This window comes from Ranitomeya imitator, chromosome 2, assembly GCF_032444005.1.
Source record: "Ranitomeya imitator isolate aRanImi1 chromosome 2, aRanImi1.pri, whole genome shotgun sequence".
In the NCBI taxonomy this organism is placed as follows: Eukaryota; Metazoa; Chordata; class Amphibia; order Anura; family Dendrobatidae; genus Ranitomeya; species Ranitomeya imitator.
In genome coordinates this window covers 161,654,774-161,679,781 of record NC_091283.1, presented here as the reverse complement: position 1 = coordinate 161,679,781, position 25,008 = coordinate 161,654,774, and the positions used below count along the sequence as shown (strand labels likewise).

Sequence of the window (25,008 nt, the reverse complement as noted above, 5' to 3'; positions counted from 1 at the left end):
ATGCGGCACATGGTTGCCACACGTGTGCTGCACATAGTACACACACTGACACGGATATCTCCGATACCGTTTTTTTCCGGTACTGGACATATCAGGACTAGTGATGAGCGAGTACATTCGGGTGACCTCCGAGTATTTTTTAGTGCTCGGAGATTTAGTTTTCTTCACCTCAGCTGAATGATTTACATCTGTTAGCCGGCATAAGTACATGTGGGGGTTGCCTGGTTGCTAGGGAATCCCCACATGTAATCAAGCTAGCTAAGAGATGTAAATCATTCAGCTGTGGTGAAGAAAACTAAATCTCCGAGCACTAAAAAATACTCGGAGGTCACCCAACCGTGCTCGGGAAATCTCGAGTAACGAGCATATTCGCTCATCACTAATCAGGACGTGTGAAACTGGCCATATATGCAGAGCGGGCAGTGAATGGGATCATAGAGGTATGAAAGAACATGTTTGGTACACCTCCATATACAAACTGACACACTGCAAAAATAAAAGTTAGATTCTGTGTGATAGTAGTTTTGTATAGCGGCCATGCAGACTGCGGGCAGAAACGCTCTGTACACAGAGCCTAAGCTTCCATTAGTACTGACTGCTGGAAATGTTAGCATCTAACTGCTCTCAATAGGACATTTTCAATATAAAAAGAAGAAAAGGAGCTGTATCTGTCTTTGTCTAGTTTTCTGCCCCAGCTAACGTATGGACAGATGGAAATGCATGCTGATCAGTCAGATTGCTCAGGGCTAGGAGTCAGCGGCCTGGCATAGGACAGTCGCCACTCACTGCACCACTTAGCTGCAGATGCACCTCTCTGCCCAGATTGCATGGTCACATACATACGTTACACGCAGCTTCCTTAGAGAATGTAAAGTGCTACAGATGAGTTCTTTATGGGTATTATAATTAATATTACTCTCCTGTACAGGATGAAGAAGTAGACATGGAAGTCCGTCAGAGAGCAGTCCGACGGCACACGGGAGACAAGACACCAGAAAATAGTTGAGACCGTTAAAGGTGGAGAGATGACCTGTCTTCACCTACAGCACTCGGGTTCCTCTGCTTTGTACGGTCCTAGATGTAGTTATTCCCCCCAGCATGTGGGGACCAGCGGAGCCAATACCAGATGCAATATAATCCATAGCAAGTGATGGGGGGACATGATCGCCTCACCTACTGGACAGAACCAAGCCTTAGAGAGTCTTCACATCTCGTACAGTGTGCACGTATCTATAAGGGACAACATAAGAAGGAGCAGTCTCCACATATGATAGATCTAGGGTAGCTGCTTCATTACAGGAGATCCCGTATCAAGGACATTAACCTATAACCCGGGGTGTCCAGTAGAACAGATTTTAGTGTTTGTGTGTCCTTATACTCAAAGCTGGTGACCGCTGCCAGGAAGACCTCAGGGAAACAATCAGCTGGAAGGGTCTTCTGATATCTATCATTAAATCCCAAAAATTCACCTTCACTTAAAGGGACAGCATCAGGGAAGCAAAATATTACTATACATTTTTTTCATTTATGGGAGGATTAATTATATGCAAGTTGTGCAGAGCTTAAGTACTTTTGTTATCATCATTAACCCCCTATGTGTAAGTGCCTGGATGGCCTGCACCAAGGGCAAGATGTGATTTTAATAGATCAGTAGAATTAATAAATATGTGACATTAGATCACTGTATTACACTGCTGGGCACTGCTGCCCCCGGAGACCCCAGAAGTGATACTAGTCATCTCGCATAGCGGAGCAGCTTTCGAGCTTCCTACAGTTGTAAGTTTGGAGCGGAGTTCTGCCTCATACACACTTGCTAATTTGCACATGTAAAACATAGTTATATTTATTGCAAATGTTAGTGGCGCTGGACTTGTGTTTACGGTCCTGCCTGTCACACGCTTATTTCACACTGTGCCTAGATTTTCTTAAAGGGGTTCTCTGCAAGTCACCAAGTTTCTTAGTAAATAGCTGATATTCTATTAAATGACTGATATATAATGCGTTGTATGAAATGACTGATATATAATGTGTTTTCTAGTGATGAGCGAGTGTGCCCAGATAAGGTGTTATCCGAGCATGCTCGTGTCCTAATCGAGTATTTTCGGCGTGCTCAAGGTAACGCGGCTGTTCGACAGCTGCAACACATACCTGCCTGTTAGACAATCCCTGCATGTGTTGCAGCACGAGCGCTCATCACTAATTTCTCATCCTTAAATATTTTCTGTATTCTTTTCTATGGTTTTGGTATTCAGCCATGACTTTGACATGGTACGTATACCTTTGCAGTCATTTTCCTTATAATATTCCAATGCTTTTGTAGGTATTTTGGTAAATAGCTCGTTTTCTTTGTACCACAGTTCCAATACGAACAAGTGTTTCCCATGGTAACAGACTAAAAACAATCCTTGAAGTCTGATCATGTAGTCCTATTACCATCCTTCTGCCCTGTTCAAATGAAATTTAGGCTATGTGCACACGTTGCGGATTAGCCTTAGGAATTTCTGGTGCGGATTCTGCCTCTCCTGGCAGAAAACGCACCTGCGGATTTGTCGTGTTTTTCGTGCGGTTCAGCAGCGTTTTTTGTGCGTTTTTGCTGTGGTTTTCTTGCGGATTTGCTGCGTTTTTTTACCCCTGCGGTTTTCTATAATGGAATGGGTACAAAAACGCTGCAGATCCACAAAAAAGAAGGGACATGCTACTTCTTTTAAACCGCAGCGTTTCCGCAGTGGATTTTCCGCAAAGTGTGCACAGCATTTTTTGTTTCTCATTTATTTTTATTATACTGTAAATCAATTGCGGATCTGCAGCGTTTCTGCACCTAAAAAAAAACGCTGCAGATCCGCAGAGAATCGGCAACGTGTGCACATACCCTCAATGTAAGCAGAACAGGATGGATGGTAATGGCTGCAGGATCAGACTATAGAGGGTTTGTTTGTGGTCTGTTAGGATAGCTCGAATAAAGACACATGCAAAGTTGCTTTATTTTTCATTTTAGATGTATTGTAACAAACAAGGTTGTTTCTTTGGGAGTTTTCCTGTACAGACAGTCTCTTGTGGAGATAAACCACTGCCAGATACCTAGCAACAGCTTATCTCCTGAAGCAGCAAAGGATCAGATGCTGAAATTGAATATCGTCTGATCTTTGTTGCCCGTGCTGCTGATGTCCAGGATCAGTCAACTCAGATTGATGTGGATAGACAGCGCTCTGCACATGGACTCAGCTGCTGAGTTGTGAGACTGCTGCGGGCGACTAACGATGATGGGTACTATTCCTGCTGGACAAGATGGTTTTGCCCTCTGCAATTTGCATTAGCCCATTAATTGCCTAAGCATCTCACCTTTTAGATGCTTATTTTCTATTCATCACTATTCCTTCCCTGCTGCTGACTCTCAGGTGCTCCACCAGAAGACACTCTTCACTTCACTTCTATAACTAATGCCAATCTCTCATCTAGTTGCAGCGCTACACAAAGTTATACTAATGAGTGTGTAATCTATTAATGAGCAATGACCAATTCAAAGAAAACACTGGAACCCCTCTGGGGAAAACAGAAATGCTTCTGATCAGAATAGTCTGCATCTAGTAAAGGGTCTGATGATTGCTGATGCCTCAGGTCACAGCATCTGTTGGAGTGAAGCTGAGACGTCTAGTTCTACAGGACAGTCACTTCAGTGTATGAACAATCAGGTTTTCTGTGTTGCTGGCTAGTATCCCTCACTGTTTGTTTTTTTATTTTTTTGTTTTGTTTGGTTGCCAAATTCGGACACTTAACCAGTTATAGCCAAAGATCAGCCATGCAGATCTACCAATCCAGGGAGTTGTAGTGTTCTGGGTGGTAAGGTGTCACACAAGTGTGGATGAGTTTTATTCAATAAAAAATCTTTTGGTGTTTGATCAAAGTCTTGTTGTGGGATTATTCCACCTTTTAGATTATCAGCAGGGCTGGGACCCCCACAGATTAACAGAACATGGACTGCTACAACGCAGTGTCCAAGGGTCCAGTACATACCATAGACATGTCACATGCAGGTGATTGCTAGGACCCACCAAAAACAAAAGGTGCTGTGTTCACAGCTAGTAAGTCACCTCATTTTTTATGGGATTCAAATCACACTCATTCCGACTTTTATTCAGGTTAGGGGCTTGTCCACAACTACATATTGCAGTAGAAAAAAAAATATCTATGCAGCTCAGACCTCCCATGGTATTCTCCCACAGAGCTGCTGCTCCACTGCGCCCACAGGAGGATATGTGTATAACTGGGGGTGAGCTCCTTGGAGCTGATGCATAAAGTCACTAAGATTGGTCACATTGTGTCAGTGGATTCCTCGTGCAAAAGTTTTCCTATTTTTCCCAAAATAATGAGGCTCAGCTAGTTCTCCGCCGCAGGGAGGCAATGAGTTTAATAACATGCATCACATATCTGGGATTACACCACTATCATCTAATTGCTTATATCCCAGAAGCTGATCGCATTTAATTATGGGATCAAAGAATGGTGTGATGATGAGCACAGTATATACAGCTATCATCCTAAATAAAGTGCGGAGATTGCAGCTATAACTGAGCTCCAGCAGTCGCTACAGTCCAGTATTAACATCATCAGACTCTGGTTCTGAATACATATGTCCTCTGTCAACTAGTATATCTGCCATTATAACTATTTACCAGAGAGTGATATATATCTCTGAGATTCAGACATTTATGTTGTGTTGTATCTTATTTGCTGCCTTAACATACATGTATCTTAGTTACTGTGAATTTGGGAGTATACAATCTGCAGAATAACATAGGAGCAGCAACATGAGTAACATTGTGGCAATTTTCCTTGAGTGAACTGCAGCAGGTCAGTGCAGGGCATGTAAAAACTGGACAATCTGTTGTGTGGAGTTGCCTTTAGGGAAATTAGCTGCTCAGATCTTCAGACAAGACTCCACTTAGAACACTTACAACAGGTGTACCCCAAATGTATTGCTCTCTGGCCAGTGACCCTTCAGATCCACACATCTAGTGATGCCGCTGATTGGAGAGAAGTCTCTAACACAGCTCTGCTCCTGAAGTGCTGCCCCACGTATCCTACCCAGAAGCCTGTTACTGGCTTACAACCAGGGCTGCCGCCAGGAATTTCAGGGCCCTATACTGGCAAAATTATCGGCCCCCCCTCCGCCTCCACCCCGCAAACCTTCCCCAATCTCACCGCCCACTGTTAGAAAAACTCCACTTCTGCACCACATCCTCACCAATCACACGTTAACGGTTCCCATCAAACACCAGATCACATACATAGCCAGCAGCTTCTTTTTTTTTACCCAAAAGATTTTTTTTTAGCCACCACCATGACAAGGTAGACTCTTACGGCAGAGCCCTACTCTACTTTAACCTTTTAAACATTTGTTAAAATGCCCAATACTCATAAATGGAATACTAGATTCCCTCAAACTTAGTACCATTCTATATTATAGTTGAGGTTATTATACTTAATGTATTAAATGTTTTATTTCTTTTAGGTTTGTCTTTTAGGTTTATCCATATTACCCAGACCTTTGAATGAGGTTCCCGGTAAGGGATAATGTCATCGGACAATATTTAGAGTCTTATTTACTTGTTTACTTAGAAATTAGTTATGACTCCTATTATTAACAAATATTGATACTAAAGTTCTCCAGTTTTCCCTTCCCTGACTCCCCTCCCCTCTCATTCCTATTTCCCTCACCTTTACCTCTGATTCCCTTTCCTCTCCTCCGCATTGCTCCTATACCTTCCCTCCCCTTCATACAAAAAATTAAAAATGCTTCTTGCATATGTTATTTGTCTCACTTAACATTAATAAAATTGTTTGGTTAAAAAAAAAAAAATGCCCAATACTCTTTAGGTATATTTTTTTCTCTTACGGAATGTGTCACATACATTTTTTTTCAAATGACCAATAATACCACATCTGATTAGTTGGCGGCTCTTATTGCACTTTCAGTTACTGAGCGAAGAGGCGAATCCTGGGCGTGCTGAGGAGGGGGGGGGCCCTGGCTGGACTGGGACCCCTCCTCTCTGAGCCCCGTACGCCAGTAAAGGCAGTAATGCCCTGATGGCGGTGCTGTTACAGCACCCCAAAACGCCATGTCATGCGGGTCCCTTTGTGCCTATTATTCAATGAATACTTTTGCAAGCCACTGTAAATTATACAGGTAGCATCACATTTATAATTGTCACCATTTTATTAATTGGGATTTGGGGCCCAGCAAGAGGGTCATGCTGTCCATTGCATGCACCATCAGGGGTCTATAAACGGGAACACTTAAATTGTGTGCAGAAGTGAGAACTAGAACTGAACAAATCAGGAAAAGCTGGGGGACACCTGGTATGGCTGCCTAAAAAAAATCATATGATCGCAACATGTGAATAAGGCCATACGTGACCATAGCAGTGAGGGCTCAATATTTACCATCCCAGCAGAGGAGGAGATTTTTTTTTCTTTAAGGTGAAAATGTGGAATATCCTTAGAGCAGGGCTGGATATGAATGCACTTATTTACTGTCAGTAATGCAATATCAGGCGCTCGTATTGTAGAGCGATGCCTCTTGGCCGGCATCCAGCTCCTCTCACCAGTCTCTCATAATGTGCATGTTTATCTCTTCTGCCGGCCCCATAACCTTCATGGGAAAACCACAAAATGACACACATATTTCACTCCGCTAATTTCTGAGTCAACACCAGTCTGTGAATTATGGATGAGCGTCACTAAGGAACTGGACCGTAACATGCCGACCAGAAAAAAAATAGAATGCTGTCACGTAAAGAGGAGTTTTCTGGAAATAAAGAGGGTATAGTCAGGGCTTATGTTTCTTTTTAGAAAATAGGGCCCTGATCAACAAGTGTAGTAGAGTTTAACACCATTTTAGGCAATTGTCCCATTAGGCCTCTTTCACACTTCAGTTGTTTGGCGTCAGTCACTACCGACATAGTGACGGCTTGACGGATCCGTCACAATTGTTGAGAAAACGGTCCTAACGGATCCGTTTTTTTGACGGATCCGTTACTTGGGGGTTGTCTGGGAAAAGTATCTACTTCTTGGAGCATGCGCAATTGAAAAAACGGATTGGGGCGACGGATCCGCCGAAAAAACGGTTGTGGCGGATCCGTTGCCCATAGGCGGCCATTCTATGGAATGGCGGACGCGACGGATCCGTCGCGATCCGCCATTTCGGCGTTGACAAAACGTTTCAATGTCCGTCTATTTTCAGAAAACGTCTGCCAAATTTCGACGGATCCGTCGCATGGCGGATGGAACGGACGACCATCCGTCACAATCCGTCGCTAATGCAAGTCTATGGGAAAATAACGGATCCGTCAAAAAAAAATTGACGGATCCGTTATTTGAGGAAAATGGCGGTTTTAGACTGACGCCAAACAACTGAAGTGTGAAAGAGGCCTTAACGTAGGCCCCTGTGATACCACTCCCACACCATGATAATGCCACCAAATAACCAACATAATGCCACCATATGTAACACACTGAATATCACCAACATAATGCCACTCTATACAGCCCAACTAACACTACTAAAATAAAGCTCCCATATAATACCCCAAATAATACCACTATATACAGCCCAAAACAAATACAGCCCACATAACACTACTAAGATATTGTAAAATATAGCCCACATAATACCACAATACAATACCCAAGAATATGCAGCATCTACATAAAACTACCATATAGCTCACATGAAAATCTACTATAATTTGTTGAATCTTATGTAGTTATTTTATAACAAACGTTATCCTGGTCAACAAGTATAGTAGAGGCCTACACCATTTTAGGCAGTGGTCCCAGTAACTTAGGCCTCTCTGACACCACTATCGCCAGGATAACGCCTGCATATATAGCCCACTTACTACCACAATATAGTGCCCAAGAATATGCAGCATCTACGTAAGTCCACAATAAGCCGCTGAGCACTATGTGCTTTTATTATGCTGCTGTTATTCCTGTCCTAGGCGACCCTGGCAATGGTATAATTTGCTAATCTCACCCCAATATACAGCAGGGGTCCCCAACTCTAGTCCTCAAGGCCCACCAACATGTCATGTTTTCAGGATTTCCTTAGTCTTGCCCAGGTAATAATTGCATCACCTGTGCAATGCAAAGGAAATCCTGAAAACATGACCTGTTGGTGGGCCTTGAGGACTGGAGTTGGGGACCCCTGATATATAGCACATCCATAGCTTTGTCTAAGTAGTTATGACTAGGGTTGAGTGAAACGGGTCGAACATTTTCAAAAGTCGCCGACTTTTCACAAAGTTGGGTTTCATGAAACCCGATCCGACCCCTGTGCGGTGTCGGCCATGCGGTACGCGACTTTCGCGCCAAAGTCGCGTTTCAATGACGCGAAAAGCGCCATTTCTCAGCCAATGAAGGTAAACGCAGAGTGTGGGCAGCGTGATGACATAGGTCCTGGTCCCCACCATCTTAGAGAAGGGCATTGCAGTGATTGGCTTGCTGTCTGCGGCGTCACAGGGGCTATAAAGGGGCGTTCCCGCCGACCGCCATGTTACTGCTGCTGATCTGAGCTTAGGGAGAGGTTGCTGCCGCTTCGTCAGAAGCAGGGATAGCGTTAGGCAGGGTCCATTAACCACCAAACCGCTTGTGCTGTAGCGATTTCCACTGCCCAACACCACCTTCGGTGTGCAGGGACAGTGGAAGCTACATTTTTTTTTTTTTTCCCCCTCAGCGCTGTAGCTCATTGGGCTGCCCTAGAAGGCTCCCTGATAGCTGCATTGCTGTGTGTACGCCGCTGTGCAAACCAACTGCTTTTTTCAAAGCACAAATCCTCTTGTTCCTTCCTTTCTGCACAGCTATCTTTTTGGTTTGTACACACTTTTTATTTAATTTGTGCATCAGTCCACTCCTTATTGCTGCCTGCCATACCTGGCTGAGATTACTGCAGGGAGATAGTAATTGAAGGACACTCCCTGTTTTTTTTTTTGTTTTTTTTTTTTTGTGGGAGATTAAGATTGACATTTCTGCTAGAGTGCCATCCCTGTCTGTGTCATCTCTCACTCAGTGGGCCATAGAAAGCCTATTTATTTTTTTGCTTGATTTGGGTTATAAAATCTACCTGAAAAAATCACTACATCAATCAGTGGGAGAAAAATATTGGCCTCAGGGCTTGTGTGCCACTCTTGACTCCTGTGTGCATCATCACTCACTCAGTGGGCCATAGAAAGCCTATTTATTTTTTTGCTTGATTTTGGTTCTAAAATCCACCTGAAAAAATCACTACATCAATCAGTGGGAGAAAAATATTGGCCTCAGGGCTTGTGTGCCACTCCTGACTCCTGTGTGCATCATCACTCACTCAGTGGGCCATAGAAAGCCCTTTTTTTTTTTTTTTTTTTTTTTGCTTTATTTGGGTTCTAAATTCTACCTGAAAAAATCAATAAATCAATCAGTGGGAGATTAATATTGGCCTTTGGGCTTGTGTGCCAGTCCTAAGCGTGCCATCTCTCTCTCTCTCAGATAGTGGGCCATAGAAAGCCTATTTATTTTATTTATTTTTTTAATGGGTTTATAAATTTTCCCTGGAAAAAAAAAAAAAAAGTGGGAGATTAATATTGGCCTCTGGGCTTGTGTGCCAGTCCTGAGCATGCCATCTCTCTCACAAATAGTGGGCCATAGAAAGCCTATTTATTTTTTTTTTTTTGGTTTTATAAATTCTCCCTTAAAAAAAAAAGGGAGATTAATATTGGCCTTTGGGCTTGTGTGCCAGTCCTAAGCGTGCCATCTCTCTCTGTCTCTCAGATAGTGGGCCATAGAAAGCCTATTTATTATTTTTTTTATTGGGTTTATAAATTTTCCCTGGAACAAAAAAAAAAAAGTGGGAGATAAATATTGGCCTCTGGGCTTGTGTGCCACTCCTGACTCCTGTGTGCGTCATCTCTCACTCAGTGGGCCATAGAAAGCCTTTTTTTGTTTTGTTTGTTTTCTAAATTCTCCCTGAAAAAATCATTTTATTTTCTTTGGTTTCTAAATTCTTCCTGAAAAAATCATTTTATTCTATTTTTTTTTTTCCTAAAGTCTCCCTGAAAAAAACAAAAAAGAAAAAACAAATCAGTGGGAGATTAATATTGCCCTTTCTGCTTGTGTGCCAGTCTTGACTCCTGGGTGTGCCATCTCTCTCTCTCTCTCTCTCTCCAATTGTGGGCCATAGAAAGCCTATTATTTTTTTTAGCTTGATTTGGGTTCCAAAATCTACCTGAAAAAATCACTACATCAATCAGTGGGAGATAAATATTGGCCTCTGGGCTTGTGTGCCACTCCTGACTCCTGTGTGCGTCATCTCTCACTCAGTGGGCCATAGAAAGCCTTTTTTTGTTTTATTTGGTTTCTAAATTCTTCCTGAAAAAATCATTTTATTCTATTATTTTTTTTTCCTAAAGTCTCCCTTAAAAAAAAAAAAAAATCAAATCAGTGGGAGATTAATATTTACATTTGTGCTTCAGTGACAGTCCTGCGTGTGTGGCATCTCTCTCATTTGTTGCCACCAACAACAGAGTGTGTAACATTGTGCCTGATTTTCGTTGTGGTCTCACTCACCTGTAAAGGGGTAGCTAAATCATACTGAAGTTATAGCTCACCGTGTAATTTGTGTGACAGCAACAAATACCGTTAGTTTGTTTACGTTTTTAAAACAATGAGGAAGTATGGTGGAAGAGGTCGTGGCCGGGGGCGTTCATTGTCAGCTGGTAATGAGGGTAGTGGTAGTGGTGGAGCATCAGCTGGTCGTGGGAAAAAAAATATTGCACCTAAGTCTGGAGCTGTGGAGCCAGGTTCGTCGTCTGGCTACACAAGGCCTCGAACGCTCCCTTTTCTGGGAGTAGGAAAACCGCTTTTAAAGCCGGAGCAGCAAGAGCAAGTTTTGGCTTATCTTGCTGACTCAGCCTCTAGCTCTTTTGCCTCCTCTCGTGAAACTGGTAAATGTCAAAGCAGCGCGTCGTTAGTGGATGTTCACGGTCAGGGACAAGTCGCTTCCTTGTCCTCTTCAGCAAAAACAACAACAGAGAAGAATGCAGCAGGCGACACAACGGGTTACTCCATGGAGCTCTTTACACATACCGTCCCTGGCTTAGAAAGTGAAGCAGTTTACAGTCCATGCCCATTACAAGTTGAATCTGACATGGAGTGCACTGATGCACAGCCACAGCCAGACTACTATGCTGGTCCTTTGACTCAGACCACAACATTGCCCTCGCAGGGTGCTGATCAAGAATCAGACCCTGATGAGACTATGTTGCCCCATCACGAACGCTATACCACCGACCGACACGGTGACACAGATGAAGTTGCACACGAGTTACAGCCGCACAGCCAGCTCTTCCCTCTCCTAGTGTATCCTCACCCACCCCCTGCAGACTGTGAGCCCTCGCGGGCAGGGTCCTCCCTCCTTATGTACTCGTGTGCCTTGTTATCTGCTCATGTTTAATGTATTTGTCTATATTTGCCCCGTATTCACATGTAAAGCGCCATGGAATAAATGGCGCTATAAAAATGTATAATAATAATAATAAAGAGGTAATAGATGACCCAGTTCTTGACCCCGATTGGCAGCCATTGGGGGAACAGGGTGCAGGCGGCAGCAGTTCTGAAGCAGAGGAGGAGGGGCCGCAGCAGGCATCAACATCGCAACAGGTTCCATCTGCCGGGCCCGTATCTTGCCCAAAACGCGTGGCAAAGCCAAAACCTGTTGGAGGACAGCGTGGCCATCCGGTTAAAGCTCAGTCTGCAATGCCTGAAAAGGTATCCGATGCTAGAAAGAGTGCAGTCTGGCATTTTTTTTAAACAACATCCAATTGATCAGCGCAAAGTCATCTGTCAAAAATGTTCAACTACCTTAAGCAGAGGACAGAATCTGAAAAGTCTCAATACAAGTTGCATGCATAGACATTTAACCACCATGCATTCGCAAGCCTGGACTAACTACCAAACGTCCCTTAAGGTTGTAGCACCCTCGGCCAATGAAGCTAGTCAGCAACGCAACATCCCTTCCGGCAGTGTAGGGCCACCATTTTCCGCACCACCTGCAGTATCTGTGCAGGTTTCTTTGCCAGGCCAAAGCAGTCAGGGAATCACCAGTTTCGTAGTAGGAAACACTGCATCTAGGGCACCGGTGGCAACAATACCATCTCCCACCGTCTCTCAGTCTGCCATGTCCACCGGCACCCCCGCTAGTTCCACGATCTCCAGCTCTCCAGTCCAGCTCACCCTACATGAGACTATGGTTAGAAAAAGGAAGTACTTAGCCTTGCATCCGCGTACACAGGGTTTGAACGCACACATAGCTAGACTAATCTCGTTAGAGATGATGCCCTACCGGTTAGTTGAAAGCGAAGCTTTCAAAGCCCTGATGGACTACGCTGTACCACGCTACGAGCTACCCAGTCAACACTTTTTTTCCAGAAAAGCCATCCCAGCCCTCCACCAGCATGTTAAAGAGCGCATCGTCCATGCACTCAGGCAATCTGTGAGCACAAAGGTGCACCTGACAACAGATGCATGGACCAGTAGGCATGGCCAGGGACGTTACGTGTCCATCACGGCACACTGGGTAAATGTGGTGGATGCAGGGTCCACAGGGGACAGCAAGTTTGGGACAGTTCTGCCTAGCCCACGGTCTAGGAAACAATTGGCTGTAGCCGTTCGCACCCCCTCCTCCTCCTCTTCGTCCTCCTGCAGAAACGAGAGCTCGTCCACAGACCGCAGTCGCACAACCACTCCATCCGCAGCTGCCACTGTTGCACACCAGGTCTCCCATTATGGGGCAGCTACTGGCAAACGTCAGCAGGCTGTATTGGCTATGAAGTGTTTGGGCGACAACAGACACACCGCGGAAGTTCTGTCCGAGTTCTTGCAGAAAGAAACGCAGTCGTGGCTGGGCACTGTAGATCTTGAGGCAGGCAAGGTAGTGAGTGATAACGGAAGGAATTTCATGGCTGCCATCTCCCTTTCCCAACTGAAACACATTCCTTGCCTGGCTCACACCTTAAACCTGGTGGTGCAGTGCTTCCTGAAAAGTTATCCGGGGTTATCCGACCTGCTCCTCAAAGTGCGTGGACTTTGCTCACATATCCGCCGTTCGCCCGTACACTCCAGCCGTATGCAGACCTATCAGCGTTCTTTGAACCTTCCCCAGCATCGCCTAATCATAGACGTTGCAACAAGGTGGAACTCAACACTGCACATGCTTCAGAGACTGTGAACAGAGGCGGGCTGTTATGTTTTTGTGGGAGGATACACATACACGGGCAGGCAGTAGGATGGCAGACATGGAGTTGTCAGGTGTGCAGTGGTCGAAGATTCAAGACATGTGTCAAGTCCTTCAGTGTTTTGAGGAATGCACACGGCTGGTTAGTACAGACAACGCCATAATAAGCATGAGCATCCCCCTAATGCGTCTGCTGATGCAAAGTTTGACGCACATAAAGGATCAGGCGTCTGCAGCTGAGGAAGAGGAAAGCCTTGATGACAGTCAGCCATTGTCTGGCCAGGGCAGTGTACAGGACGAGGTAGCGGGCGAAGAGGAGGATGATGGGGATGATTATATTTTTAATGAGGAAGCTTTTCCGGGGCCACTGGAAATTGGTGGCGCGGCAAGGCCGGGTTCTGGTTTTTTGAGGGACACAAGTGACGTGGATTTGCCTGAAACTGCCCCTCAACCAAGCACAACCGCAGATTTGAGAACTGGAACTTTGGCCCACATGGCGGATTATGCCTTACGTATCCTCAAAAGGGACACACGCATAACTAAAATGATGAATGATGACGATTACTGGTTGGCCTGCCTCCTTGATCCTCGCTATAAAGGCAAATTGCAAAATATAATGCCACATGAGAACTTGGAACTAATATTAGCAACCAAACAATCAACTCTTGTTGACCGTTTGCTTCTGGCATTCCCTGCACACAGCGCCCGTGATCGTTCTCACACGAGCTGCAGGGGCCAGCAGACCAGAGGAGTTAGAGGGGCAGAAATCAGAAGTGGCGTTGGCCAGAGGGGTTTTCTGACCAGGTTGTGGAGTGATTTTGCTATGACCGCAGACAGGACAGGTACTGCAGCATCAATTCAAAGTGACAGGAGACAACATTTGTCCAGTATGGTTACAAACTATTTTTCATCCCTTATCGATGTTCTCCCTCAACCGTCATTCCCATTTGATTACTGGGCATCAAAATTAGACACCTGGCCAGAATTGGCAGAATATGCATTGCAGGAGCTTGCTTGCCCGGCAGCTAGTGTCCTATCAGAAAGAGTATTCAGTGCTGCAGGTTCAATACTAACAGAAAAAAGGACTCGTCTGGCTACCCAAAATGTAGATGATCTAACCTTCATTAAAATGAACCACAACTGGATTTCGAAATCTTTTGCCCCACCTTGCCCGGCTGACACCTAGCTTTCCTATGAAAAGGTCTTGCCTGTGGACTATTCTGAATGCCTTTTTCAATCTCGTAATTTTCTGCACCTGATTGTCCAGCATACGACATGTTTACACCTCACTAAATGGCCAAACTCCCCACACGGGGCCGTGGTATCGACACTTGGCGACAGCACCCGTGAGAGTGCAGTTTGTCTGAAGAGGTGGGTGAGCCCGCTTTTGGTCGACGGCACTGCCACTGGGTCCCTCCTAGTACAATAAAGTGTCTCTGGCGGTGGTGGTGCGCACCCAACGTCAGACACACTGTTGTAATATGAGGGGCCCTGGGCCTGTACCGCCGGCCACAAGACAGTTTCCCCCCACCCCAGCTCAAACAGTGCTCTACCACTTGCAAAATTATCTCACAGCTCCACCAATGTTTAGTCTATGCGCTGACATCCTTCAATGCCTGCCACTGACAATACCATTGTATTGACATTTTTGTTATGTTAGGCCTTCGATGCCTGTCTGTGGTCACTCCTTCCACTAGGCCTCCACTGACCACACCACTGCTGCCCGTGTACCCCTGTAACCAATTTAAAATTGCCTACAGCCATGTGTTATTATTTTAGGCCTTCGATGCCTGTCTGCGGTGACTCCTTCCACTAGGCCTCCACTGACCACACCACTGCTGCCCGTGTACCCCTGTAACCAATTTAAAATTGCCTACAGCCATGTGTTATTTTAGGCCTTCGATGCCTGTCTGCGGTGACTCCTTCCACTAGGCCTCCACTGACCACACCACTGCTGCCCGTGTACCCCTGGAACCAATTTAAAATTGCCTACAGCCATGTGTTATTATTTTAGGCCTTCGATGCCTGTCTGCGGTCACTCCTTCCACTAGGCCTCCACTGACCACACCACTGCTGCCCGTGTACCCCTGGAACCAATTTAAAATTGCCTACAGCCATGTGTTATTATTTTAGGCCTTCGATGCCTGTCTGCGGTCACTCCTTCCACTAGGCCTCCACTGACCACACCACTGCTGCCCGTGGACCCCTGGAACCAATTTAAAATTGCCTACAGCCATGTGTTATTATTTTAGGCCTTCGATGCCTGTCTGCGGTCACTCCTTCCACTAGGCCTCCACTGACCACACCACTGCTGCCCGAGGACCCCTGGAACCAATTTAAAATTGCCTACAGCCATGTGTTATTATTTTAGGCCTTCGATGCCTGTCTGTGGTCACTCCTTCCACTAGGCCTCCACTGACCACACCACTGCTGCCCGTGTACCCCTGGAACCAATTTAAAATTGCCTACAGCCATGTGTTATTATTTTAGGCCTTCGATGCCTGTCTGCGGTCACTCCTTCCACTAGGCCTCCACTGACCACACCACTGCTGCCCGTGTACCCCTGGAACCAACATCAGAAAATATAAAAATAAGTATTTTGCTTATAAAAAAGAAAATACTGGAGAGATATCAAATGCAGACATTTTAACATTAAAAACAAACACATACAACAAAAATCTGGTACAGTACTAAAAATGGCCACCAGCTACAATAACTTTCTCCTGCAAGTAGTTAACTGAAATTTTTTTTCAATTTTAAATACAGATATGGCATCCGAGTGTTGTCCTGTCGCGTCTTCTTTATATTATTGCCAAGAAGATGCAAAACAATGAAAATAATAAAATCATTATTTACCAAAAAAATAGAGTAAGTCAAAACCACATTGCAAATAAACATTCATTACAAATAAAGAAGCAGGGCGCGTCCGAGGGTGAGTATATACCTAATAAGAATATAATCACCCTCGGACGCACCCTGCTTCTTTCCGACAGCCTTCCTTCCTAAGAATCAGCCCTTCCGTGGTGTAGAGAGAGGGTTTGTTACACTCCAAGGTGTTCCCCAGGTTGCCTTTCCTGAGCTTCGATCTTCCGGCTCTCGTTTAGTAGTTGTTGGAAACTACGCTGCATTGGGCCTACAAATTGGGTATGGGGTGTAGAGAGATGGTGTGTTCCACTCCAAGGTGTTCCCCAGGTTTCCTCTCCATTGCTTCGATCTTCATGCTTTCGTTTAGTAGTTGTTGGAAACTACGCTGCATTAGGCCTACAAATTGGGTATGGGGTGTAGAGAGATGGTGTGTTACACTCCAAGGTGTTCCCCAGGTTTCCTCTCCATTGCTTCGATCTTCCGGCTCTCGTTTAGTAGTTGTTGGAAACTACGCTGCATTGGGCCTACAAATTGGGTATGGGGTGTAGAGAGATGGTGTGTTCCACTCCAAGGTGTTCTCCAGGTTGCCTTTCCTGAGCTTCGATCTTCCGGCTCTCGTTTAGTAGTTGTTGGAAACTACGCTGCATTAGGCCTACAAATTGGGTATGGGGTGTAGAGAGATGGTGTGTTCCACTGTAGAGAGATGGTGTGTTCCACTCCAAGGTGTTCCCCAGGTTTCCTCGCCAATGCTTCGATCATCATGCTCTCGTTTAGTAGTTGTTGGAAACTACGCTGCATTAGGCCTACAAATTGGGTATGGGGTGTAGAGAGATGGTGTGTTCCACTCCAAGGTGTTCCCCAGGTTGCCTTTCCTGAGCTTCGATCTTCCGGCTCTCGTTTAGTAGTTGTTGGAAACTACGCTGCATTAGGCCTACAAATTGGGTATGGGGTGTAGAGAGATGGTGTGTTACACTCCAAGGTGTTCCCCAGGTTTCCTCTCCATTGCTTCGATCTTCCGGCTCTCGTTTAGTAGTTGTTGGAAACTACGCTGCATTGGGCCTACAAATTGGGTATGGGGTGTAGAGAGATGGTGTGTTCCACTCCAAGGTGTTCTCCAGGTTGCCTTTCCTGAGCTTCGATCTTCCGGCTCTCGTTTAGTAGTTGTTGGAAACTACGCTGCATTAGGCCTACAAATTGGGTATGGGGTGTAGAGAGATGGTGTGTTCCACTGTAGAGAGATGGTGTGTTCCACTCCAAGGTGTTCCCCAGGTTTCCTCGCCAATGCTTCGATCATCATGCTCTCGTTTAGTAGTTGTTGGAAACTACGCTGCATTAGGCCTACAAATTGGGTATGGGGTGTAGAGAGATGGTGTGTTCCACTCCAAGGTGTTCTCCAGGTTGCCTTTCCTGAGCTTCGATCTTCCGGCTCTCGTTTAGTAGTTGTTGGAAACTACGCTGCATTAGGCCTACAAATTGGGTATGGGGTGTAGAGAGATGGTGTGTTCCACTCCAAGGTGTTCCCCAGGTTTCCTCGCCAATGCTTCGATCATCATGCTCTCGTTTAGTAGTTGTTGGAAACTACGCTGCATTAGGCCTACAAATTGGGTATGGGGTGTAGAGAGATGGTGTGTTCCACTCCAAGATGTTCCCCAGGTTGCCTTTCCTGAGCTTCGATCTTCCGGCTCTCGTTTAGTAGTTGTTGGAAACTACGCTGCATTAGGCCTACAAATTGGGTATGGGGTGTAGAGAGATGGTGTGTTACACTCCAAGGTGTTCCCCAGGTTTCCTCTCCATTGCTTCGATCTTCCGGCTCTCGTTTAGTAGTTGTTGGAAACTACGCTGCATTGGGCCTACAAATTGGGTATGGGGTGTAGAGAGATGGTGTGTTCCACTCCAAGGTGTTCTCCAGGTTGCCTTTACTGAGCTTCGATCTTCCGGCTCTCGTTTAGTAGTTGTTGGAAACTACGCTGCATTAGGCCTACAAATTGGGTATGGGGTGTAGAGAGATGGTGTGTTCCACTGTAGAGAGATGGTGTGTTCCACTCCAAGGTGTTCCCCAGGTTTCCTCGCCAATGCTTCGATCATCATGCTCTCGTTTAGTAGTTGTTGGAAACTACGCTGCATTAGGCCAACAAATTGGGTATGGGGTGTAGAGAGATGGTGTGTTCCACTCCAAGGTGTTCTCCAGGTTGCCTTTCCTGAACTTCTATCTTCAGGCTCTCATTAAATTGTGGTTAAACGGAACAACTGCATTTGGCGTACTAGTTGGTTTGGGGCCTACTATCGGTGTCTGCCGCTCCTTGCTGTTCTCCTGGTTTCCTGTCCTGAAATTCCGTTTTCAGGCGCTCGCTAAGTAGTTGTTAATGTTAGACTGCATTTGGCCTACTAGTTGGGTTGGGGCCTACTATCGGTGTCTGCCACTCCTTGCTGTTCTCCTCCACTGAACAAAGCTGTGCCGCCTGTTTACTACTGTTGCCAATTTTGAACTGCATTTCGACTACTTACTGATTTGGGCCTACTCTCTGTGTCAGCCTCTCATTCCAGTTGTCCTCCACTGCAATGCCCCCTGATTAGTCCTGTGTTACCAACTTTGAACTGCATTTAGCACACTTTATTCTTTGGGCCTATATCTGTGTTTCCTCCTCATCCTGCCCATTGCCCAGCCAGTGATAGAGAGTCTGCTGGTACATTGACTCATAACGCAACATTTCCCGTGCACGCTACACTGCAAGATTGTGACCCTGCTGAAAGTCAGGTCCCCCTTCCCGCATACCATACCACCTTACACGGGGACAAACAGGAAGGTGCAGATGAAAGTGCAGGTTCCTTCATCAGGTGGGGGGAGGAATACTAGTTGGCGACGTCACTGGCACAGGGCCTCTCATGGTACGCAAAAGTGTTGCTGCCGGTGGGAGGCGCCCCCGCCGTGCAAACACACCGCTGTACTTTGAGGGGCCCTGTGCCAGTGCCAATGCCAACGAGTGGGCCCCCCCTGCTTGCTCAGGTTCACAGCACTTGCAAAGTTGAAATACTTACCTCTCCCTGCTCCACTGCCGTGACGTGGTCCAGATTTCCTGGGCCCACTAATTACTTGAACCAGCCCTACCCCCCACAACTTTAGCCAAATGACCCCCAATTTCAAATGCCTTCCAATTATTATAAGGTAAATTACGCTTGACAAGCTTCATTAAGAAGAATGGATGGTTTTGACATTAAAATGGGCACTCTAGGTGTTTTCCTGGCCCCCACTCACTGCCGACTATGCTGCCCCATTGACTTGCATTGGGTTTCGTGTTTCGGTCGATCCCGACTTTACGTCATAATCGGCCGATTTCACTCGACCCGACTTTTGAGATAGTCGGGTTTCGCGAAACCCGGCTCGACTCTAAAAAGGTCAAGGTCGCTCAACTCTAGTTATGACCGATGTCCGTATATAAACAGCCAAAAAAATATTAGCAAATCTAAACACATACAGCTTTCCAAGCTCAATATACATGAGCGCCATATGTATGGTAGAAGTAGAATAATCAGGCAGAACATCAATTCCTGATAAAAAAAAAAATTAAAAAAGTCCTGCCCGCCACCTCGGAGAACACCACATTGGTTACAGTCCAGCATGGGACTCTAGTGAAATGTTATTTTCTTGGCTGAGATTTCTCACAGATGAGGCAGAACTGTATGCTGAGCGGCTTGTGAACAGCCTGTTCCTCTGAATGTTGTATGCTCCCAGGCGGGCGCTGCCAGCCTGTCTTCACGCCACATTAGCAGCCGCCAAACGGTACAATCATCAGTGGAATCACTTTTCTTTATTACACACCAGATTAACATGTTACACCCCATCACCTCGGGGAGCACCGAATCGACTGCACCATGGTCCTTTGCTTTGTAGGTTCAAGTCTTGTCACGGCCAAAGAAAAATCTGTAGAATACAAATATACTGTAACAGGTTTTTTTTTGTTTGTTTGTTTTACATTTTAATGAAAGCTGAGTGGCCACCAATATGGGCAAACTGATAGGGTTAACGTCATCAACACCACACACTTTATACCGATCAGGAAATTCCTGAATGGCTCCCACAATCACAGTGTACTGACCACATGCAAAAAATCACTGGAGCCGCAGGCTAATACTTCTGACCAGGCCTTAGTGAGAGATATCATGGCCGCCATATTGAGTCTTGTCTGACTTCCCCAGAACCAGATAAAACTACATAAATCTAGGATTTGTATGTATGTGTATATATATATATATATATATATATATATATATATATATATATATATATATATATACATACATACATACACATAGATACATACGGGTGCTTCTCAAAAAATTAGAATATCATCAAAAAGTTAATGTATTTCAGTTCTGTACAAAAAGTGAAACTCATATATGGAGTCATTACAGAGTGATCTATTTCAAGTGTTTATTTCTGTTAATGTTGATGATTATGGCTTACAGCCAATGAAAACCCAAAAGTCATTATCTCTGTAAATTAGAATAATTAACGAAAAACACCTGCAAAGGCTTACTAAGCATTTAAAAAGGTCCCTTAGTCTGTTTTAATAAGCTCCACAATCATGGGGAAGACTGCTGACTTGACAGATGTCCAGAAGGCAGTCATTGACGCACTCCACAAGGAGGGTAAGCTACAAAAGGCCATTGCTAAAGAAGCTGGCTGGTCACAGAGTGCTGTATCCAAGCATATTAATGGAAAGTTGAGTGGAAGGTAAAAGTGCACAAACAACCGGGATAACCGCAGCCTTGAAAGAATTGTTAAGAAAAAGACATTCAATAATTTGGGGGAGATTCACAAGGAGTGGACTGCTGCTGGATTCATTGCTTCAAGAGCCACCACACAGACATATCCAAAACATGGGCTACAAGTGTCACATTCCTTGTGTCAAGCCACTTATGACCAATAGACAAGGCCAGAAGCGTCTTACCTGGGCCAAGGAGAAAAAGAACCGGCTGTTGCTCAGTGGTCCAATGTGTTGTTTTCAGATTAAATTAAATTTTACATTTCATTTGGAAATGAAGGTCCCAGAGTCTGTAGGAAGAGTGGAGAGGCCACAATCCAAGTTGCTAGAGGTCTAGTGTGAAGTTTCCACAATCAGTGATGGTTTCAGGAGCCATGTCATCTGCTGGTGTAGGTCCACTGAGTTTTATCAAGACCAAATTCAGCGCAGCCGTCTACCAGGAAATTTTAGAGCACTTCATGCTTCCCTCTGCCGACAAGCTTTTTGGAGATGGAAATTTCATTCTCCAGCAGTATTTGGCACCTGTCCACACTGCCAAAAGTACCAATACCTGGTTTACAAACAACAGTATCACTCTGCTTTATTGGCAGCAAACTCACCTGACCTTAACCCCATAGAGAATCTATGGGGTATTGTCAAAAGTAAGATGAGACCCCAGACCCAACAATGCAGACGAGCTGAAGGCTGCTATCAAAGCAACGAGCAAGCAAGCTTTAAACATGCCTCCATCACACCTATCCTCAAAAAGCCCTCTCTTGACCCATCCTCTGTATCTAGCTATCGCCCTATATCACTTCTCCCCTATGCCTCAAAACTACTGGAACAACACATTTACCTTGAACTGTCCTCCCATCTCTCTTCTTGCTCCCTCTTTGACCGCCTACAATCTGGCTTCCGGTCACACCATTCCACCAAAACTGCCCTAACTAAAGTCACCAATGACCTCTTAACCGCCAAGAGCAAGCGACACTACTCTGTCCTCCTCCTCCTCGACCTGTCGGCTGCCTTTGACACAGTGGACCATTCCCTATTATTACAGACCCTCTCATCCCTTGGCATCACAGACTTGGCCCTATCCTGGATCTCATACCTAACAGACAGGACATTCAGCGTCTCCCACTCACACACCACCTCCTCACCTCGCCCCTTATCTGTCGGAGTCCCACAAGGTTCAGTTCTTGGGCCCTTGCTCTTCTCCATTTACACCTTTGGCCTGGGACAGCTCATAGAATCTCATGGTTTTCAGTATCACCTCTATGCTGATGACACACAGATCTACATCTCTGGGCCAGATATCACCTCCCTTCTAACCAGAATCCCTCAATGTCTGTCTGCTATTTCATCCTCCGCTAGATTTCTAAAACTTAACATGGACAAAACAGAATTCATCATCTTTCCCCCATCTCACGCGACCCCCCCAACGAACCTATCCATTACAGTAAATGGCTGGCTGCCCACTCTCTCCAGTCCCACAAGCTCGCTGCCTCGGGGTAATCCTTGACGCTGATCTCTCCTTCAAACCACATATCCAAGCCCTTTCCACTTCCTGCCGCTTTCAACTCAAAAATATTTCACGAATCCGTTCATTCCTCAACCATGAATCTGCAAAAACCCTAGTCCATGCCCTCATCATCTCTCGCCTTAACTACTGCAACCTCCTGCTCTGTGGCCTCCCCTCTATCTCGCACCCCTCCAATCTATTCTAAACTCTGCTGCCCGACTAATCCACCTATCCCCCCGCTATTCCCCGGCCTCTCCCCTCTGTCAATCCCTTCACTGGCTCCCCATTGTTCAGAGACTCCACTACAAATCCCTTACCATGACGTACAAAGCCATCCACAACCTGTGTCCTCCATACATCTGTGACCTCGTCTCCCGGTACTTACCTACCCGCAACCTCCGATCCTCACAAGATCTCCATCTCTACTCCCCTCTTATCTCCTCTTCTCACAATCGTATACAAGATTTCTCTCGCGTATCACCCCTACTCTGGAACCCTCTACCACAACACATCAGACTCTCGCCTACCATCGAAACCTTCAAAAAGAACCTGAAGACCCACCTCTTCAGACAAGCCTACAACCTGCAGTAACCACCGATCGACCAAACCGCTGCATGACCAGCTCTACCCTCACCTACTGTATTCTCACCCATCCCTTGTAGATTGTGAGCCTTCGCGGGCAGGGTCCTCATTCCTCCTGTACCAGTTATGACTTGTATTGTTTAAGATTATTGTACTTGTTTTTATTATGTATACCCCTCCTCACATGTAAAGCGCCATGGAATAAATGGCGCTATAACAATAAATAATAATAATAACGTGGGCTTCCATAAAACTTCAGCAGTGCCACAGGCTGATCGCCTCCATGCCACACCGCATTGATGCAGTAATTGATGCAGAAGGAGCCCCGACCAAGTATTGAGTGCATTTACTGATCATACATTTCAGTAGGCCAACATTTCGGATTTTAAAATAATTTTTCAAGCTGGTGTTATAAAGCATTCTAATTTACTGAGCTTGTGACTCTTGGGTTTTCATTGGCTGTAAGCCATAATCATCAACATTATTTCTGTTAAACACTTGAAAAAGATCACTCTGTTTGTAATGACTCCATATGATATGTTTCACTTTTTGTATTGAAGAACTGAAATAAATTAACTTTTTGATGATATTCTAAATTTTATGAGAAGCACCTGTATATGCGGTCACGTGATCGCAGCCGGAATTTATCACATCCCATCATAAGCCCCAGTCTCCAATAACACTAAAGTGGCCATCACTGTGTTGCTCAGATTAACCTTATGGGATACTGCCGCACAGTCTGACAAATGGCTGACAGCATTACGTGGAATAAAGAAAACCTGACCAGATCAAGTGTCATTGGAATAATCCCAGTAGTTAGGATGTAATGAGTTTTCCTTCTCGGTGAGCGTTACACACATCATAAAACTACTGTATTTATACCCTCAGTTGTTACAGGGGTTGTAGAGGATTAGAAAAACATGGCTGCTTTCTCTTGAAAATAGCGCCACACCTGTCTATGGGTCATGTGTGGTAATACAACTCAGCCCTATTCACTTACAGTGGGTATGGAAAGTATTCAGACCCCTTTACATTTTTCACTCTTTCATTGCAGCCATTTGGTAAATTCAAAAAAGTTTTTTGTTTCTCAAATGCACACTCTGCACCCCATCTTGGCTTAAAAAAGGCAGAAATGTAGAAATTTTTGCAAATTTAGTAAAAAAGAAAAACTGGAATATCACATGGTCGGACACATATACAGTCATGGCCAAAAGTATTGACACCCCTGCAATTCTGTCAGATAATACTCATTTTCTTCCTGAAAATGATTGCAAACACAAATTTGGTATTATTATCTGCATTTAATTTGTCTTAAATGGAAAAAAACACAAAAGAGAATGAAGCAAAAAGCAAAACATTGATCATTTCACACAAGACTCCAAAAATGGGTCAGACAAAAGTATTGGCACCCTCAGCCTAATACTTGGTTGCACAACCTTTAGCCAAAATAACTGCGACCAACCGCTTCCGGTAACCATCAATGAGTTTCTTACAAAGCTCTGCTGGAATTTTAGACCATTCTTCTTTGGCAAACTGCTCCAGGTCCCCGATATTTGAAGGATGCCTTCTCCAAACTGCCATTTTTAGATCTCTCCACAGGTGTTCTATGGGATTCAGGTCTGGACTCATTGCTGGCCACCTTAGAAGTCTCCAGTGCTTTCTCTCAAACCATTTTCTAGTGCTTTTTGAAGATACAAAATGGGAATAAAACCATACAATATATAAAATGACATAAAATAAAAAAAGAACAACAAAAGAAACTTACTAAACCTGGTCACAGAAATAGCTCAGAGCTGACAGACTGCGGCTGCTATTTTCCCACCATCCTTACAGACTGTGGGTAACACTTTTCCATCACCCTGACCAGCTGTGGGGCACACTTTTTCCTACCAACTTTACCCGCCTGCCCTATTATCTCAGGACCCCTAATCATGGGGCAGATAACACCAGCCATGTCACAGTCTGTCGTGACACTGGTCAGCTGCACATGACCACCTTCCTTATGATCGTCGTGCTTTTTCGCATCCTCCCAT

General features: G+C 45.1%; 1 protein-coding gene across 8 annotated transcripts in view; it reads left to right on the top strand.

The window, feature by feature from the left end:
• PNPLA7 (patatin like phospholipase domain containing 7) overlaps window positions 1–3,389 on the top strand; it is a 268,219-nt gene extending 264,830 nt beyond the window's left edge. For all 8 annotated transcript variants that reach the window (XM_069747682.1, XM_069747683.1, XM_069747688.1 and 5 more), the window contains one exon: window positions 929–3,389. In XM_069747682.1, coding sequence (XP_069603783.1) covers window positions 929–1,006 — 78 coding nt within the window. In that variant the 3' untranslated portion in view covers window positions 1,007–3,389. The remainder of the gene's footprint in view (window positions 1–928) is intronic.
• Window positions 3,390–25,008: the final 21,619 nt, after the last annotated feature.